The sequence below is a fragment of the Lissotriton vulgaris genome, chromosome 9 (assembly GCF_964263255.1).
Source record: "Lissotriton vulgaris chromosome 9, aLisVul1.2, whole genome shotgun sequence".
Lineage (NCBI taxonomy): Eukaryota > Metazoa > Chordata > Amphibia > Caudata > Salamandridae > Lissotriton > Lissotriton vulgaris.
Window position 1 is genome coordinate 1102997389 of NC_141697.1, and position 21624 is coordinate 1103019012.

Sequence of the window (21624 nt, forward strand, 5' to 3'; positions counted from 1 at the left end):
CCTTATGAGGTCCTCTGGAGCCTGCCTTCTTTGAACAGTAGACCTGAATAAAGAACCAGGTAAAATATTGAAACAACCAATGTTATATGGCGGAGGAATTATATAACAACCGTTCTTTTGATCATAAACATCTAAAAATGCGCCATTAGGACCCTCTCTAACTAACCAGGGGAGTTAACTATAGGGTTGTTCGTGTCATGCGTGTACCCGAGGTGAAGACGGAAATAAATCTAAATACAAGTGAATGTGTGTGAAAAAAAGAAAAATACAGCTGTATGTAAGTGAAGATGTCCCATTCTGTGCTAAATGTACTCCATGGTCCATACAGTTAAGGCCATCATGATGCCTTCCAGATTTCACTCACTAGGGAATCTGCATTAGGGAGTGTCTTAAGAGGGTTGACGTGGCGTGGCAGTCACTGGCCGAATTCAGGAGTTTTTGCTGCAAAACTGTTTAAAATGTAAAAAGTAATTGATGGAAACATTAGAATCATGTCTGCTTAAATACTTGAAAATTGTTATTATCATTGTGGATGAAAACTCATTATTGGTGTTGTTTTTTTAAAAGAGAGAGATCAGTTTTCTGATTATGTACATAACTAAACAGAATAGTAAAAATGTATTTTGTTTTGCTCTCTATTACAGAGTTTTATATCTTTGTGCCTGCCCCAGTATACTGCCCCTTGCCCTGACGAAGGTGCGGCCTCACTGGACGGTCACCGAAACGCGCGTCGGCGTATGTCCCCTGGAATACAGCTATTGCCCTCATAACACCAGGACCCGTAGCTAAAACCAACCACCCGGATGAACATCCCGACTTGACCACCTATGTGCTATAATTGCAAGGGAAAGTAGAATGAATGAGAGAGCGATTGGTGTATGTAACTAGGAGAGAGAGTGTAAGTAGGGTTGAAATGAATGAGTATATATGTGTGAATTGAGGCTGTTACTGGGTAGGATGAATTGTTGTGACAATTTTGCCTTCAAATCTATTTGTTTTTATATGTACCTGTGATATATCCTAATTAAATCTATATTGCTCCACAAAAAGAGTATTTTCTGTATCATGAAATAAAAATAAAAATAAAAATATATTTTCATAAAATGAAGCTGTTTAGTTCCCTTGATTCGACCATGTGATGTTGCTATGTGCCGTCAACCCCTTGGTTAATCACCCCTCCATATGTATCAGTCAGGACCCCATAGCTAGGGCCTATATATCCTGAGGCAGGGTTCTCTCCTTTTCTATAATTAAAAAACTAATTAATGTCCGCACTGACCTTCTCCTTGGGTTGCGTGATCAGTGGGTGGCGGATGGTCTGGAAATCGACGAGGAGGATTGGCAGAGTGCAGTGTCCTCCCCTAAGGAGGTTGCCATCTCCTCCCGGCTTCGACTGGTCCAATTTAAAATCCTACACAGGGTATACGTCACTTGCCCCTGCCATATACACATGGGTTATTCGCCCGACGGACTCTGTCGTCGAGGCTGTGGCGCCCTCGCCACCTTCTTGCACATTCTGTGGGAATGCCCAGCCATAGCGTCCTACTGGAGAAGAATTCACAGGGTCATGAGTGAAGTGTCGGGAGTGGAGATTGCAGTGGAAGCTCGTAGGTGTCTCCTCAACATTTGGGAGCCGACAGATCACAACACGGCCCAGACCCAGTGGGTTACCCTAGGCAATATGGTGGCCAAGAGAGACATTGCTCAGAGGTGGGGAGCCACTACGGCACCCCTTGTAGTACAGTGGAAAGCCAACATGGATTGGTGTATGTTCCGGGAGAAGACTGTCTATGTTGCCAGAGGTAAACCTAAAAAATGGAACAAGGTGTGGGGTGCCTGGAACTCCTATCGAGGGGATGTGTGTCTGCCACCTGAGCCTGTTTCATTGGATGAACATTTGTCACTGTAACCTATGACACCGACTGTTTACGATAACTGATTGATTCTGTTTTCCTCCCCCCTCCTATCATCCTCCATTCTTCTGTGTTTCTGTGCCGCTGTTCTCTTTCTCCTCCCGGCTTCTACTCCTTGCTGCACCTTTCATCCCATTGCCACGTCTCGGCGCCAGTTGGCGTCTCTCTTTCTTCTTATCGTAATAAACTCATAAAATAAACCTATAATTTCCTGACGTAAATGATTTGCACTACTATGCTCTGCTTACTATGCTGCCTTGCCTCTGGGATGTTAGGCTGAATAGCTGTGTGCTCTTGTGAAATAAAGGTTTTCAAAAATTAAAAAAATATATATATATATCGTATACATAGATACATAATTGTATAAGTTGGCACCACGATGTATAGCGTTATCTGTAAGCAAAATCCCGGGTGAGAATAAACATGGAGTCCTAGCAAAAATACCACAGTTAATGACAGAAATTAGGGAGAATCTATACAGTACCCTATATGATTGTAATCAACATAATCCGGGTAACTCAGCATCTAGAGCTTGTGGGTACATTCCCTCATACAAGACAATGATGGTCACAGGCAAATGACAATGGGTCAAACATAAATGAAATAAATAAAATCCATAAAGATAGCAAGATCCATTCACCATGTTACAAAGTAAACACAAAGGTTACTCACGCGAGCCTCGTCTCCAAGTGGAGCAAAGATATGTGTGTACATTACATGAAGTATGAGCCATCGTCATAAGCCAAGTTGTGATTAACATCCTACCGTCCCTAGATGCGTGCAACTAAAGGACCCCAACATCTCACCCACATTGATTTGAACCTTAACGTTGCCATGCTAGATACATTCAAAATGATTAAATCAAATGTTACAGAGGAAACAAAGTATTTACACAAGTGATGGTGTAGATGTATCACGAGCGGGAAAAAGGGGGCTTTCGGGAGTATACTGCATTAATTTATAAATGTACAGTTAATGCTTCATCGGCATTGAGCCCATTCGGAATCTTGGAATCCAACAAGATAATATATCTTGATTCCAGACGCCTCAGAGCAAGTCTGCGATTCCCTCCTCTGATACTTTTTGCAACGCTGTCGATGACAAAATATTTAATGTCAGAACTGTTACCAGCATGTGTTTTGTGTATGTGCCTAGACACAGGGTAGGTTTCATCGTTGTTCGTTATGGCTCGCAGGTGCTGCAATATACGGACATGTGCCGGATGGATAGTGCTACCAACATACCGTTTGCCGCATTTGCAAACAAGGACGTAAACTGCGTACTCTGTTTTACATGAGTAGCAGCCTCTGATGGTATACGGTTTGTTTCTAAAGGGAACAGAAACCTCTTTGGTGTTCATGCCTTGTTTGCATGCTTTGCATTTTGTGCACTTGATGAAACCTCTTTGATTGTTTAACCAAATGGGTGGCTTGGTAATAGTCGGTGCACTGACTACAAGCTGGTTACGCATCGATTTGGCCCTCCTGAAAGTGATTGAAGGACTTCTATCACACCACTGCCCTATTACTGGGTCATTTTGTATCAAAGGCCAGTGTCTCTGCAAGATCTTTCTCACGTGATTGTTATAGGCATTGTATCCCGTGATCAATCTCGGCATATTGGGGACAGATTTATTCTCTTGTGTGCACTTTTTTTTTTCTGAAAATAGAAGATCCCTTCTATTTATATTACAGCATTTGTTTTCTGCTCGAGATAAGGTTTGAGCACTATATCCTCTCTTACTTAGTCTGTCAAATAAATTTGATTTGGCTTCACTCACTCCTGCCTGAGTACTGAAATTTCTTGTCATGCGTAGACATTCAGCGTATGGGATGGATTCTTTGAGTTTAACTGGGTGAAAACTCTGCGCGTGTAAAACCGCATTTCCTGCCGTAGGCTTGCGGTATGTTTTGGTTTGAATTTTATTTTTGTCTACGAACAACTCTAAATCTAGAAATTGTATTCTCTCTTTGCTAGTGGAGCATGTGAATTTAAGATTCAGGTTGTTTTCATTAATTGCCAATGCAAATCTCTCTGCACTCTCTTCTGACCCTTTCCATAAAATGAAAATGTCCTCTATATATCTCCTATAGATTATAACATTTTCCTCCATACTTGATGAATGGGCGACGGCCAATACTTGCTCCTCCCACCATCCCATATGCAAATTAGCATAACTGGGGGAGAAGCAAGTACCCATGGCCGAACCTTGTAGCTGTTTATAATGTAGGCGATCAAAAATGAAGGTGTTATTCGTTAAACACCATTCTACCATCTGTAGGAGCATAATCGTGTGGTCATGTAGTGCAATGGGTCTTTGGTTGAGATAGTATTGGAGTGCATTGAGCCCATCTGTATGTCTAATGCTGGTGTACAGCGACTGTACATCTAGGGTCATGAAAACATAATCCTCATTCCATTCAAGATCATAAATTATACGAAGAAAATCACCACTATCTTGCACAAAAGCAGGAAGATTTTTGACAAACAATTGCAAGAAACTGTCCACATATACACTGTTTTTTTCAAATAAACTGCCTATGGCAGAGATTATAGGTCTTCCTGGGGGTTTCACAGCATTCTTGTGTATCTTAGGTATTAGATACAATTGAGTCATTGTCGGATAGTCATTTTTGAGAAATTCAAACTCTGATTTGTTTATCAGATTAGCACTTTTCCATTTATACAATTCCGCATGAAAACGTTCCTGAATTCCTACAGTTGCGGTAGGACTAATTCTGCAGTAACACTCACGATCTTGTAGTTGTGCCATCGCTTCCTCATTATACATTTTGAGTGGCCACAAAACAATGTTACCGCCTTTATCAGACCCTCTCACCACTATATCCGGTCTGCTTTTGATTTTTGTCATGAGATTATTGTATTTGAACCTCTTTTTCATGTCTGTCTGGTAGAAGTTATTAGTGCTCAAAAGTGAAAGTTCCTTTAGTTCTTTTATAACATTTTCCAAAAATAAATCTAAACCATCTTTCAATAGTATGGGCATGAAAACAGATTTAGTTTTAAAGTTAGTTTTGGCAGCCACGTTGGTACTTAAGTTGGATTGAGCTGCTATGTCGCCTGCTGGTAGCTGTGAAAGCGATTCGTCGTATTCCAAAGCAATCATGTCACTTAGAACCGCAATATCGGAAATAGCTAGCGTTTGTTCTGTTTCAGTGCCCAGTTCTTTATCAACATCTTTTCTCGCACAGTTCCAGAAATATTTCTGTAGTTTAAGTTTTCGCAAGAATTGAAATAGATCTATTCGTGTTTGGGCATAGTCAAAGTTAGTAACCGTGCAGTATGTCAATCCCAAAGATAAAATCATAGTCTCTTCCACAGTTAATGTTAAATCTGTAAGGTTTACAACGGTGTTGTCCATATTTACAAGATTTGTGTCTGCCATTATTGTTTCCTGTTTTTTCTGTAGGTTGGCTTTGTTTGTTTTCCCACCGCGTTTCCCCCAGTGTCTGTCTTTTCTCCGTCTGCTTTTTGTTTTTTGTCTTGTTTCGTTTTGCCCTTGTACAATGCCTGCCGCTGAGTTTGCGGTCGACGTGTTGCGAGGCGTTGTAACCGAAAATAAGCCAACTCTTGTGCTGGTTTAGGGATTGTACCTCCTGCCCCCAGTGAGCTATTACTGTCTGTGTCTGAGCCTAAAGAGGAGCTTAGGTCTGTGCCACTTGCAGGTGTTATAGTTTCACCACCACTCGCCGTTGCCGATAGTTGCTGTCTCTTGATATTGTCAAATTTCCTGGCAAACGTGTACACTCGCCCATTGATATAATCATTTCGATCTCTCTGAAACTTTATAACTTTGCGCTCTTTAATTTCCTCCTCATGTTTTACCAATTTTATCTTTATTTCATTGAGTATTTTCGTGATTTCATCTTGTTCTTCTCTCGAATCAAGTTCTTTCAAAATTTCCTCAATTCTGGCAATTAGTTTGTCACGGTCACTTGCGGCATATTTGATTAATATTTTGACCATATTCTGTGATGCTTGAGCAGAATTGTCAGCCCAATCTTGCAACATGGCAGGGTCTGGATTTTCATATGTGGGGGCTACCAGAATTCTCAGCCCTCTAGATATTCTTCCCACATCCAAATATCTTTGTAAAGATTTGATCTCCCACCATTTAGCTATTTATTTTTTGCGGAACTTCTCCAATTCTCCACATAGTTTTTTAGTGCTGTTGTCTGGTTCAGATTCATTGTTCAATGTCGTTTGTTTATTGGTAGCTGACTTGCCTGTATCAGCGTCTGCGAAGATACCTAATGCAGCTTCCTCCCTCTCCTTTTCCCACTCAGCAGCCATATCAATCCTGGAAAATATCGTTCACTTGAGAAGCTCATTGCCCGTTTCTAGCTTTTCAGAAAACTGGACTACCTCTCCCATAAACCCTTGCATTTGTCACTGAATGGCTGACACACTGGATTTTCACCGGCTTACCTGACTGCCCGTGTTTGCTCTCCAGCCCTCACAGGAATCCAGTAATTCAGCTACCGATCCAAGATGTCATGAGTTATGTCACTGACCATGTCATGAGTGATGTAATATGTGACGTCATCAGCAGTGCATTGCGGGCGCGGGAGTTATAGTTAACTATAACGGGGGAATTTCAACGGTTTTGTATGAGTGAAATGTCCAGCTAACTATAACATGTGTGAAACCTATGGTTTTTCAGTGAATTTCTAAGGTTTCTTAAATGCTCATTTTTAACTATAACGTGTGTGAAACATATGGTTTTTTCAGTGAATTTCTAAGGTTTTTTAAATGCTAATTTTTAACTATAACGACTGTCAGCTGAAATATGTAGGCAGCACGAAGCTGCCGGTTCATCAAAGAATCGTGCAGCATTTACGTGCTATCACTAATAAAGATCAAAGTTATCCAGTTGCGAGGCTTTTTGAGGCATACCACAATAGCAAACCTCAATGCCTAAAATACTACGCAATTGAATCTATCCCAGTAACCAAAAGAGGAGGGGATAGGGAGGCCTGCATACGAAGAACTGAAACAAACTACATTCTGGAATTCGATTCAAAGTGGCCTGGGGGATTGAACACTACAGAAGACCTTCACACATATTTATAAACGACCAATAAATAATTTTAAATGTGAGGTCTATCATGGGAATATAGGATAGGAAGTTAAGCAATATAACATCTAATATTGAGAATAGAATAAATAGGATAATTGGGATGTTAACTTGCTAGATTTGCACAATTTTTGTACTAAATATATTTATTTATTTTAAACTATTACAGTTTTTAGATATAGTACAGGTGCAGGACACTCATAAGCATTGGCCCATAATTAATTCTGGCTGTCTTTTAGATATTAGGGTAGATTTTATCCAGGTGTCTTTTAGATAGTTGTTTTTAATTATGTCACCGATATCCTTTTATAAATATGCTATTTTTACAAAGTTGTTTTAACTCAACTATTTTTCCATCAATTATGGTGTTGTATTATAAGCAGCAAACTTGATATACTGCTAACCACATGAAGTACTGTATAAATTAATTTGAAACTGTCCTCGCAAGAGCATCAAATATATGAATTTCCCTCCAAATATATCCAATGTAACATTGAAGAATGAATGGAATCAATAACATTATGAACTGATATTTGATAAGTTATATATGGTTTTATTATTTTTATAAGCATGAGTCACTTTAGCTGTATTGCACTATTGCACGAGATCACTTTAGTACTATCATAGGAGGGGATCCTCCTTTGTATGTTAAACAATTATGTGTTAGATATAGTATGCATTTAGGTTCTACCTACAAATATCTATGCTACTGAAAATGACTCGTCCATAATGTCTAGTGACTCAAATTACACTTATATATGTATTTCCTGTGCAGTTTTTCCTTAATATATAGGGTTTATTTTTAGTAATTATATGATTCTCTTAAGTTTTCTTTATTATGATTTATAGTTTATGCACGTTATGGTGAGCACGTGTTAAAATTAATAGACATGGCAAATGGTTATGGTCTTTGTGAATTATGTTTTGGAATAAGGAATAAGCATTCAGGCTGTCAGTTCAAACTTGATTTGGGTAAAAAACTGTTTTTGTCCGAAACATAACAAATTCACAATTCAAGTAATTTATTAACTGTCTTTTTTGTGTAATTAAGTATTTCATTTTTACACGGATAGAAATGGGACAGTCAACTTGACTTTTGTAAATGTATTCATACAGAAAGTATTTTGTCTATTTCCATTTGGACATGTGATGCACTTGCACTTTAAAAGGGGCTGAGCATATTGCATTGTCATGTGACCAAGGCCGCAGGGACGGTCGAAACGCGTCATGACTAGCTGTTTATTGGGCAAATAAACTGTATGCTACAACGAAGTGGTCCATGCCTTGTTTTTCACCTGAGTGGTGGAGCACTGCGAGGTATTGCAGACATACATATATATATATATATATATATATATATATATATATATATATATATATAAATATGCATCCGCCGCCGCTGTGGTTTTGATGAAATAAAGTGGTGCTCTGCTCTGAACCCCCCTCCTTGTGGCCTCTGATCTTTTTCTCTGAAAGGATTTTTCAGTTATATAATCTGTGCTAGCCAGATGCACAGTACAGATGGCCCTGCAGTGACAAGAGACCCGGGATTTAACTGGCGCCACGCTGATTGCAGCGACATTTAAGACCGAGGAATCGGTATTCCCGGAGTCCGCCTGGAACTTCAAGAAGCTTTGAATGGAATTAGGTACTTTATCTCGAAGGGGCGCACAGTCTCGCATTTGACTGCCCCCACTCATTGTGCGTCTTGGGGCAACAGGCTACTGCAGTACGCAAGGGGACCCAGGGCTGACACCCTTGTTTCAGCAGACCCATGACCCACCAGACTCACCTGCAGTTCGCGCCCGTCCAATGACGTCTCCCACTCCCCCACGCCACCAACCCGACTTTGCCAAACACAGTGCTTGCTGGGACTCGAAGTTCATTTCATCCACCATGAACTTCTGCTGGTATGCTGATTGCTTGAGGGGGAGGAGACTCAGGTGCTTACAAGTATTTAACACAGGAGGAGCCAATTTGGGCAGTGTTCTTTACAGCGAAGGGCGCCGAAGAAGGCTACCACGCCGAAATGCATCTGCCAACGCTGGGGTTATATATTTATATATATATATGTATATATATATAGGTATATATATATATATATATATATATATATATATATATATATATATATATATATATATATATTACCTACCTCAGTGATGTCATTTGAGATGTCATCAGTGATGTCATGAGTGATGTCACTGACCATGTCATGAGTGATGTAATATGTGACAACATCAGCAGTGCATTGCGGGCGCACGAGTTATAGTTAACTATAACGGGGGAATTTCAACGGTTTTGTATGAGTGAAATGTCCAGCTAACTATCACATGTGTGAAACCTATGGTTTTTCAGTGAATTTCCAAGGTTTCTTAAATGCTCATTTTTAACTGTAACATGTGTGAAACATATGGTTTTTTCGGTGAATTTCTAAGGTTTTTTAAATGCTAATTTTTAACTATAACGTAGGTGAAACCTATGGTTTCTTCAGTGAATATATATATATATATATATAAATAACGAGAGCTAACTCTAACTTGCACCTACGCCACACACTGCTTATGACCGCACATATGACATCACTTAAGACATGTTTTATGACAACAATTATGACATCAATCATGAAATCTCAAATGACATCAAAACTTAGCCTCACTCACAAATCTCTGTGGGTTTGGGAGTCTGCAATTGATTACATCAACCTCAACGACATATTTGAATAATCTTACTGTGTCTATAGCCTCAAGGAGCGGCGCATGCAACCTGTAAAATGTCTCCAACCCTAAAAGCCATTGATCAGAATCACTGGACCAAAGGATGTAGCCCAGAGCAAGAGTTTGAGTTTTCTATCCATATCTAAAATCTAAAGACACAACTTTGTAATCTGTTGTAATTGCACCAAGTAAACTGATAGGACAGATAGACCAAAAAGAGATAGAGAAGTTTTCATGTTCACCTCCATTGCTTTCTCCCCAGTTACTTCCTACCATTATAGCATCAGCATTAGGGTGGTGCACAGTGGCATGGCTTAACTTTGTCATTTCAGTAAAGCAAAGGAGCTGAGAAACATCAAATTGTACAATTAATTTTTTTAAATGAAGACTATTTGAGCAATTTTCCAGACAGATAGGACTCATCTATTAGAACGCCTCTCCTAGGACCCTAATCAAAACTGAATACATTTAGAAAAGCAAATCCTATACCAAGAAGCAGATGTAGGCAGATGATAAGGACATTTCTATCAAGCAATTTTAAAAGAGGAGGAAGGCTCAGAAGTAGCAGATACAGCTTAAGCTGAAACCACTTGTCATTCTTCACTATGCGGTTTAATTTCCTCCCTGTTTCAGTTGTTCATCAGTCCAGAAAAAGCAAATACCATTCGAAAATATATGCATATTAGATAGGAGGTTACCTATTGAGGAAGGTTGTGGCCTAATGTTTCAGAATGGCAGCCAGAATCTTTAAAGGCCAAAATAGAGCAGAAGGCACGACACTTGCATCTGAAACTGCTGCTCTAATGACCACATCTTTCCCTCTATCAAAGCCAAGCGGGTAGAGCGGCAGGCAGGGGTCCTAGCTTATATCCTAGATGAAAGCACTAGGGGCATATTACCAAGGGCCTTATCACCGCTTTAGTGGGAATTTTCCCCGCTAAAGCGGCGATAATTGTATCGCCCTATTACCTAGCTGTCGCTAACACCAGTTAGCGACAGCTAGTAGGAGATAGCGATCATCTTGGGGCCCACTTTGCATGTCAGCGATAATTATCGCTAATGACATGCAAAGTGGGCGTGCCAAGATGTTAGCGACTGGAAACAGTCGCTAACATCGCTATCTCCTATTACCTACTTTTGGAAATATTCGAGCTAAGCGCAAATTTCTCCAAAAGCTAACGCCTGCCCAGAGCAGTTCTTAGCCATGTTATCCAATGGTAGGTGGATAACATGGCTAAGAGCATTAGCGCGGTAATGCATGAATATCACTGACTTTTCAGCGATATTCATGCATTTCGGACAAATAAAAATCGGCGGAGCTCGGCGATAATAATATTGCCGCTAAGCCAACATAGCGATAATTATCGCTAGTTGTTGGTGATATGGTCCTAAGTTGACAGACATCTGGAAGGCGCAACCTTGAATTATTGCTAGGTCATATATCTCCCCAGGAGGAAGACTCTTTTGCTTAAGATGTCCTGTGGGATTGTTTTTCTTACATGTGAGTGCAGGAATTTTGACCTTAGGTGTTCCGTAAATGCTAATTATGACAGCACACTACAGATTCAGGTAACATCAGCAAACTAATTTTGACAAAGCACCTTGCGGTGACAAATGCAACAAAGCTTCTGTTCTGACATTGTGTTAGAGGCAACCTCAGACTTGCGAGACAAAACTAAAAATCTAAAACCCAACTACTAACACATTAAGTATTGAATGATGTGATAGGGCCCATCCAAAGAGATTCCAGTACAAGAAGACACCTGTGAGCCAGTCAGGAACTTAACAAAAATTCATGATGATTGGTATAAATGCCTTCTAGTACTGGTAAAACTCTGTGATGGGACAAGGAGAATACCACCTTGATTTACTACATGAGACATATTGAAAGACAGACAGACAGCGAGATTAACAGACAGGGAGACAGACTGATCGATAGAAGGATGGATGGATGGATGGATGGATGGATGGATAGCATAAACTTCATCAGGCCATGAAGCAGAATGAGGCAAGCCAAAGGCTCCAGGTTGCTGTTGGACACAAAGAAGGACAGAAGGGAAGTTTGGAGGATCCCACTAGCTCTTTGCTGGTATACCAGTAATTCTGAATTCTGAAAGGCATGCCAAAAGGATTTGGCAGTCAACTGTAATACGTGCAGCCAACAGATCAGGAGGACCAGGGCTCTGATACAGCTGACAGCAATATCTCATCTCAAATCGTCTAACACAGAGACCATCATCATCCCACTCCACAGGGGCTTTATTTAACCCCTTTACTGCTAAGGCATTATTCCTGCCCTCATATAATTTCCATTGAAATCAATGGAAAGTCCATGACGAGTTACCCTTGTCATTAGCGGCAAAGAGGTTTGTACTGGGAAAGAAAGGAGGAGTTGCCCAGCACTAAACGGGAGCAGCATTCAATCAGCTTTGGGCATTGGATCCTTCACTCCTTTCTAGTGATTTGCAGGTATTGTTACTGCATTATTGCTGTCTTTTCTCGTGAGTGCCGGCGGGTGCTAATAGCTTTGCTTCTGCATGAAGGTAAAAACTGCTTTTCATTACTCTTCTCCCTCTCTTCTCTCCCATAATTGCATGGACAGGTAATTAACATCTGTTAGTGGTTACAGTTGTGGACAATAATGCTTAATTAAGCTTAATTATTGCCCCTATGCCTGTCCATTGTCTGCATTGGAGCTTCCAACATTCCAATGATCCAACTTTCATAAGAACAGTGGAATGATGAGAGGTTCATTGAAGAGAATTGAGCAGCATTGGCCTATATAAACTGTTTTCTCTGTTCCCAGAATTACAATGTCCTAATAAACCATTGCTGCCTACTTTCACTGCTATTGCTGCGAATGTTTAAGAGTTACCAGCCATTGCCCTGCATGAGGCTGGTAAATGTTAAAGATTCACAGTAACAGCTGTGAAACAAAGCCTTTGGAACTGCCGAGGTCTTCAACCTCCTTGGGCTCCGACAGGCCTTTGTTTTTTAATCAGGACATTCTGCCTTTCGTGTGACAGAATGTTATATTTGCCTTATAACCTGCCACAGTGGACTACAGCGGCCAATAAAGTCCCACTCCCATGTTAAAAGATTTCTCCTTTGGCTCAGGCCTTTAATGCTGGGGTGGGACTTAAATGGCATGTATAGGCCACTGCAGCTGGCTATAAATCTATATTATAATCTGAATGTTAGAAATATACATGCTGTACCTGTGTGTGGTGGTGCTTCTTCATCAGACACTGAAATCATTATCTCATATGTTGTTTCTGGATCTGTGTCATAAGTCAAATCTTTCTTTACCTACAAAACACATGCAAATATTACGCATGAGAATTTTAAGTTTTCATACATTAACACACAAGTACATAGGCAGAATTTCAAGCACGTAAATCCTTTATTGAACAGATAGTTTAAATACACAATAAATGCTTCAGGTCCGTGGTGAGGCTTGTTGAAGAAAACTATAAAAGAATTGTGAAGTTAAATGTAGGATTAAATAATTGAAATTGTACTCAACATAGAATGAAACATTGAAAGAGAGGGAAAGAAATAGGATGAGAGAGGAGAGGAGAGGTAAAAATAATTCATTCAATATAGGTGGATAGAAAATAGAAGGTTAGTGTATCAGTTAAGAAAAGTCCTCTGAGATAAAGTGAAATCTCTCATTCATCACGTATCATAGGCTTTTTTGTAACATTCTCTAACTGAACCAATCAGTTATTTTCTTCTGGGTGCAATAGTCTCCAGGGTATATTTGCTACAATACACATTATTGTGGATACTATCATTTCAAGTGTTTATTTTGAGTCTGTGGTTTATTTTGAGCAGGTAGGTAGGGCCTACGTCACTCATTTTGGGACTAGCGCTTATTTTTCTTCTTTGACATTTAGCTGAGTTTTACTCTGCATTTGAACGTAGAAAATGCAAGAAATCTCTAAAACTCTAGTTGAGTCAACCTGCTTCAGGTAGCCAGCCTTTGGTTCTACAGGAACAACTTCAATTTTAGGGGAGCCCATGCAGACAGATTTTTTCTCAAAAACTGACATACTTCCATTCTGCATTGAAACTAAGAAAACTACAGACCATATACCACCGGGCAATTTCATTGTTTGATATAGCGGAAGCCTCAGGGGAGCAGATGTCCCTAATCCTAAGCTCTGGAATAGCCTACCTTTAGACCTTAGGTTTATCGAATCTGAGCAAGTCTTCCGACGCAAACTGAAAACCTGGCTGTTTACTAAACACTAATTATCGAGCTCCCCTGCAGTCCATGGTTTTCTTTTCGGATGGACATGAACCAGGCAACCCTCTCTGTGATAAACCTGTAGTCTTAGCGCCGGGACACCCCGGCTGGAGGTAGCCGCGCGCTCTATAAGCTTCGTAAATAAATAAATAAATAAATCCTGATTGACACACAAAAAGCTTTTGATGAAGTGGAATGGGCATATCTTTGGGGCACCCTTAGAATTAAAGGATTTGGACCATGTATAATACCAGCCCTAAGAGCTACGTATGTGCAATCCTTTGCAAGAATTCAACTGATGGGTAGGGAAACAGAAAGGATCTCGATAGTTAGGGGTACAAGACAGGGCTGCCCTTGTTCCCCTATCCTTTTTTGCATTATACATTGATCCATTTATAAGAGAAATATAACAAGATCAAGTAATCAAACCATTTGTGGTCAGGGGGTTTAAAACTAAGGTGCTAGCATATGCTGACGATATAGCTGTCCTCACCTCGGACCCAATAGGTGCAATAGCAAGGATTGTAATGCTGGCCTCTAAATTTGGTACAGAGTCAGGGTATGGTTTGAATACTGGCAAGACCAGGATTGTGTGCACTAAAACCACCGCATGTCAGGACCCACTTAAGACTGCTGCCGCTACATATCTAGGGATAAATATTTCCACGGAAGTTGGATTAACATGGGATTTGAATGCGACTCCTCTTATAGAGAAGATAGGTAGAGATCTAAGAAGAATAGACAAACTACATCTATCTATTACAGGAAGAAGTAATGTGATCAAAATTACAATGTTTCCTAAGGTTTTATACCTATTCCGATGTATTCGGTTGGACGCAGCAAATGCTATTTTTAAGAATTTAAATGGGATTTTTTTTCTCAATTTATTTGGAATTATGGAAAGATCAGGAGATCCATGACATTCTTGACATTACCACAAGATAGAGTGGGTTGGTAGTCCCTAACCTTCTATTTTACTACTGGGCTATAACACTGAAGCGAATGGGTTTACTGTTTAAACCCAAGCCAGAAACAACCCCGGAGGACAGGATGAAATCCCTTCCACTATTTTCGAGTTGGCTATTGGTGGTGCAGCACCCAGGATTCTATTGAGGCAGTTGGAGGGGAGTTATTATAAAAAAAAACATTTTATACCTCTCTGAACGGCCTGGAACGTTTGGCATAAAGTGTGTAGGTACTTAGAAATCTCTAAACTATGGAGATATTTAGCAGTGTGGGTTCACCAGTCTTCCGTGTCCTATTGTATGATTCATTGGGTAAAAGTTGGGAACAGGCCGGAATTAGTAGTAAAGGCGACATACTTGATTTAAATGGAGTTATGTCATTTATAGAACTACAAGAGAGATATGGTGTGGATTCTAAATTGTTTTTTAAGTATTTCCAAATCAGGGAGACAAATAGACTCGTTGCCCCACAGATTATCAATAAGGGTAGAATACAGCTGTTACAGTGTATGGTGTATAAACAGCGGTTCCATGTTCAAATATCGTTAACATAAATATCGTCTGATAAAAATATCGTCACTAAAACATCGTTTACATAAATATCGTCATCCTATACTTAAACTAGAATTCACACAAATATCGATATTTTTTTATCGACAACCCTAATATCGTTTCACACTAATATCGACTACTTAAATATCGACTACTACATTATCGACTTTATTTTAAATAACATTACCTTTGACATATATATCGACTACACTAACATCGACGACCTATGTGCTCTAAAAATATACAAAAAATATCGTCGTTTTGTTTATAACTCGAAATGCACTATTCTTGAATTTACTCATTTTTTATACTATATTACACTCCGATGGCCTAAATATTATAAACATTTCTTTATTTTCAACATATAAACGATTTAAATATTACACAAAAATGTAACTTATAACACATTTTAATATATTCTTTTACAAACAAACAGTGAAACAACATAGTCTTACGAAAATAACGGTTTTCCCATGCCAAATAACGTTCTCAACCAATGAATTTGAATTTTCACTAATTGAACCAATCAAAAAGTACCATTAATTAACTCACTAATATAAATACAATGACACACTTAACGTAATTTACCATTTTTGGCCCAACCTTGGAGAAAAATGGTTACCTTGCTGAGAGAAGAGAATACAAACCAACGACTACAACTACAATACATCACACTACACTTCAAGTAAGTTAAATACCATTTTTTTTTCGAAATTACTATAAGTAGATAAAGTCCCTATTTTTAAAACTTTTGATCTTTAGAGTGAAAACTAAACATGTTGAACTTATCAACAACGACAATACAGTTAGATGTAAAAACATTTATAAACTACCTTATCCATGTCTATTTAGATAGCTGATAAAAATTATTTAAACTTGCTAAGTAAATGTACAATGTAAATAATATGTATCCAACTATTATCATCCAAATACTACAAGTAACACAATGATAATTTTTTCCACAGACTCTACAAAATTATTTGCCTATCTACAACTACACTACCAACATCCTCTACTACATCAAGTAAGTATAGTCAGTATATCTATAACAATTCAGAAAGTAAAATGATACACCTATTACACTAAAGTATTTCTTTCTATTATTCTTTAACACTACTACAGAACGTAAAAGGGAGACAATTCTGAAAAATAAATAAGAATAAAAGGTTTACCAGTGAAGCCACATAGTAAGTATATGTTTACACTTTTGCCTAGTCTTATACACACCTCTAAAATGGTGTTCAATGTTCTAAAAAAGACATATATATATTTCCACAGATCTACCTTAGACATGGCAACTGGAGCTACTTTCATTACTTCGCAAAAAGGAAAACTAATGCTGAGCTACATGGGTTACACCTACACCCAAGAAAGAGTGAAAGCTAATAAGACCCATTGGAAATGTAGTAAATATTACTCAAATGCATGCTATGGTAGAGCAACAACTGTTGATAACAATGTGGTAAATGTACGTGAGCATAACCACCCACCAAATGTAACTGAAGTGGAAGTGAGAGAAGCACTAGAAACATTGAAAGATGCTAGTACAGGATCACAAGAAACAAGCACTAGCATTTTGAAAAATGTTTTAAGCAAAGTGCCTGAACATGTAACAGGACAGCTACCTTCTATTCCCAACTTAAAGAGATTAATTGCTAAAACTAAACGTGCTTCTGATCCAACTCCACCAACACCAGAAAGTTTTCAGGATATAAAAATATATCCAGAATATACCATTACACATAATGAGGATAAGTTCTTAATGTATGACAACAACAGTCATGACAAAAGAATTTTACTTTTTGCTACTAATAGTAATTTGCAAAAGCTTAAATCATGTGAAACATGGATGATGGACGGGACTTTTAAAGTTTGTCCCAAACCTTTCTATCAACTTTACACCATTCATGGGGAATACCAAGATACAAATATACCTCTAATTTATACTCTGCTGCCAAACAAAACAAATACTACCTACGTTGAAATTTTAACAACGATCAAAGAATTAACTGATAATTACTATCCTCAAAGAATTGTAATTGACTTTGAAATGGCCATGATTCAAGCTATCCTTAAAATATATCCCCATACCTCCATACAAGGTTGTTATTATCACTACAACCAAAGCATATGAAGGCACTTACAAAAATCAACTTTAAGCATTGAATATTGTACAAACAGTAACTTTGCTTATCAAATAAAGAAGTTGATAGCATTAGCATATGTACCAACAACAGAAGTAGCTAACTACTACAATTTATTAATTGACAGCCCTTTCTACCGCACCAATGAAAAAAAGCTAACTCCCTTCTTAGACTACTTTGAAGATACATGGGTTGGAAGATTACATCGTTCAGGCCACCGTAGACAACCTAAATTTCAAATTCCATGGTGGAATGTCTATGCTAGTACAATAGCCCAGAAAGCTAAAACTAATAACGCAGTTGAAGGATGGCATAATGCCTTCCAAGCGACTTTAGGAAGAAGTCAACCAACACTTCACAAACTGATCCAAAGCATTAAAAAAGGGCAAAGCTACCAAGAACTCAGAATAGAGCAATCCCTTTCAAAAATTGGCCCTAAACTAAGTAAACAAACATTAAACATGTACGAATATCTCCAGCAAAAAACTAGAATGTACCCAAGTATAGAAGGTCTAGCATATTTAGATCTAACAGCTAAATCAATCCTTTAAATATAAATTCCCAAAAAGTGAGCAAAGGACAATTAAAGATAATATGTAGTTAAATATCGTAATATTATGTCATGTAAAATGATCAATAATATATTTTTACAAGACATAATAATATAACATTTAACTAAACAGTAGACTATACCACAATGCAACCCAAAAGTAAATATCACTTTTACTTACGGTTCTGCTGCTGTAGAATATGTTCCATGGTGATGATTTCCACAGGAATAATACCAAAAGCTATCCATATCCAATATCGAAAAATCCCAACAAAATGCAAAAAATACAACTGTTTGATAATACTCCCGTTGCAATCCTCTCGAATTGGAAACCATAAAAAAGTAGATAAATCTTCACGAGAAAAAAAAATAGAGACCCCGAAAATGCAGGACATTTTCAAAAATATGTACCTGCTTAAAAAAAAAAACGTCACAGTCCATCTGCTCACCAAAACGAAGACCTGTAAATTATCGAAAAAATAACAAACCTCAAAACATTGCCAATACGCATAGCCTACACATAGCATATAACACATAAAAACAATCTGAATTCATCCATTAATACAACAGTAAACGTTACTTTTGTTCGAACTACCTCACAAAGTACGCTCTCCATAACGACGCAAAATAACACGTAAATCGCACATAATATGTAAAGTACTACACATATCTACACGTACACACTACAACTATCACTAAACTTAAGTTAAATATCTTTAAAAGTAAAGTGAAACAAACTTACCTTCACCAACAAGAAACAGCTCCCAACCGCGAGCTTCCGTTTTCTAAAATGACCCAAACAACGATGTTGATAGAATAAAAAGTGAAGTTCCAAAAAGTAAAATGGCTGCATAATAAAAACTAAAATAGGACAAAATAGCCTTTAACAAAAAAATAAATTGTATTAAATAGCATAATATATGCAATATGTATTAAATATTTTTTTTCTTGTTAAAAAACATATGAATATTGTAAAATAGACATTAATATGTTGAAATGAGTTATGTATTAATTGTTTTTTATTAAAAAAAATTATTTCATTGTTAAATATTTTTCTCAGGTATTACAAAATGTAAATTTATGTTATGTACATATCTTGATAAAAACAATGCCATAATAAATATGTAATATATTACATTTTAATAATAATTATTAAAATGTAATATAATAATTTATGTATAATACAAACAGTATTTATGTAAAAAATGCTATATAATTTGTGACCAAAAATTATGTAAAATGTTATTAGAAAAATTGTAATATCTTTGCAATACCAAACTAAACTCTCAATAAAAATTTTTTTATAAAAATTTGTTTCTTATTTTTGACTTGTCATATTAATGTAAAAATGTTATAAAAATATTTTTATTGTATATTTATGAAAAGAATATTACTACATAACATATATGATTCTTATTAAAAATAATAAATAGATACTGCTGAATTAAAAATAATAATAATTCTGCTGGACAGTAAACCATAATAAATTACTATTCTAACTCCAATCCAACATAAGTCAGGGAAAGTGCTGGATAATAAACCATAATAATTTACTATTCTAACTCCAATCCAACATAAGTCAGGGAAAGTGCTGGATAATAAACCATAATAATTTACTATTCTAACTCCAATCCAACATAAGTCAGGGAAAGTGCTGGATAATAAACCATAATAATTTACTATTCTAACTCCAATCCAACATAAGTCAAGGAAAGTGCTGGGTAATAAACCATAATAATTTACTATTCTAACTCCAATCCAACATAACTCAGGGAAAGTGCTGGATAGTAAAGCATAATAAATTTCTATTCTAACTCCAATTCAACATAAGTCAGGGAAAGTGCTGGATAATAAACCATAATAAATTACTATTCTAACTCCAATCCAACATAAGTCAGGGAAAGTGCTGGATAATAAACCATAATAATTTACTATTCTAACTCCAATCCAACATAAGTCAGGGAAAGTGCTGGATAGTAAAACATAATAATTTACTATTCTAACTCCAATCCAACATAAGTCAGGGAAAGTGCTGGATAATAAACCATAATAATTTACTATTCTAACTCCAATCCAACATAAGTCAGGGAAAGTGCTGGATAGTAAACCATAATAAATTACTATTCTAACTCCAATCCAACATAAGTCAGGGAAAGTGCTGGATAATAAACAATAATAATTTACTATTCTAACTCCAATCCAACATAAGTCAGGGAAAGTGCTGGATAATAAACAATAATAAATTACTATTCTAACTCCAATCCAACATAAGTCAGGTAAAGTGCTGGATAATAAACAATAATAAATTACTATTCTAACTCCAATCCAACATAAGTCAGGGAAAGTGCTGGATAGTAAACCATAATAAATTACTATTCTAACTCCAATCCAACATAAGTCAGGGAAAGTGCTGGATAGTAAACCATAATAAATTACTATTCTAACTCCAATCCAACATAAGTCAGGGAAAGTGCTGGATAGTAAACCATAATAAATTACTATTCTAACTCCAATCCAACATAAGTCAGGGAAAGTGCTGGATAATAAACCATAATAATTTACTATTCTAACTCCAATCCTACATAAGTCAGGGAAAGTGCTGGATAATAAACCATAATAATTTACTATTCTAACTCCTATCCAACATAAGTCAGGGAAAGTGCTGGATAGTAAACCATAATAAATTACTATTCTAACTCCAAACATAACTTAACTCAGGGAATGTGCTGGACAGTCAAATTTAAAAAGTTACTATTCTAACTCCAATCACACTTATATCAGGGAATGTGCAGGATAGTAAACAATATACATATAACAATTAAAATTTCGTGACAATTTCAAATTTTGATTTGTAAATTTCGAATTCTGATTAAATTTCTAATTTGTTCTTAATTTTCGATTTTTTTTAACATATTATCTAATTTACTACCCACCCTTATCCCCTATTATACCAATAACCCGCTACTAAAATATTAATATGAAATTTTTCACTATCATTAAAAAAATAATTTCGTTTAAAATTATAAATTTTATTGTAAAATTTCTATTTCTGATTTATTTTCGATTTTTTTATAAAAAATTTTTTTTATTAATTTTCTAATTAATACCCACCCTTAGCCCCTAAAATACCAATGACCCACTACTAAAATTAAAATATGAATTATTAATTAATGATTACAAATAAAATTTCGTGAAATATTCTATTTAGAAAATTAAAATTTCGAATTCTGATAAAATTCCTAATTTGTTCATTTTTTAAATAAAATTTTAAATTACTACCCACCCTTATCCCCTATAATACCAATAACCCGCTACTAAAATTTTAACAAATCTTTTGTAAAAATTATTTTTTAATAATTATTATTATTAAAAGTATTTTTCTAAATTTTTAAAAAAAATATTAATTATTGGGTTTTTTTTTTAAACACATTTT

General features: G+C 36.9%; 1 protein-coding gene across 1 annotated transcript in view; it reads right to left on the bottom strand.

Moving 5' to 3' along the window:
* Positions 1-21624, bottom strand: part of LOC147692864 (cadherin-related family member 3-like) — a 650553-nt gene that overhangs the window by 252344 nt on the left and 376585 nt on the right. Inside the window, exon 10 of the mRNA XM_086939084.1 lies at positions 12947-13037. Coding sequence (XP_086795210.1) covers positions 12947-13037 — 91 coding nt within the window. The remainder of the gene's footprint in view (positions 1-12946; positions 13038-21624) is intronic.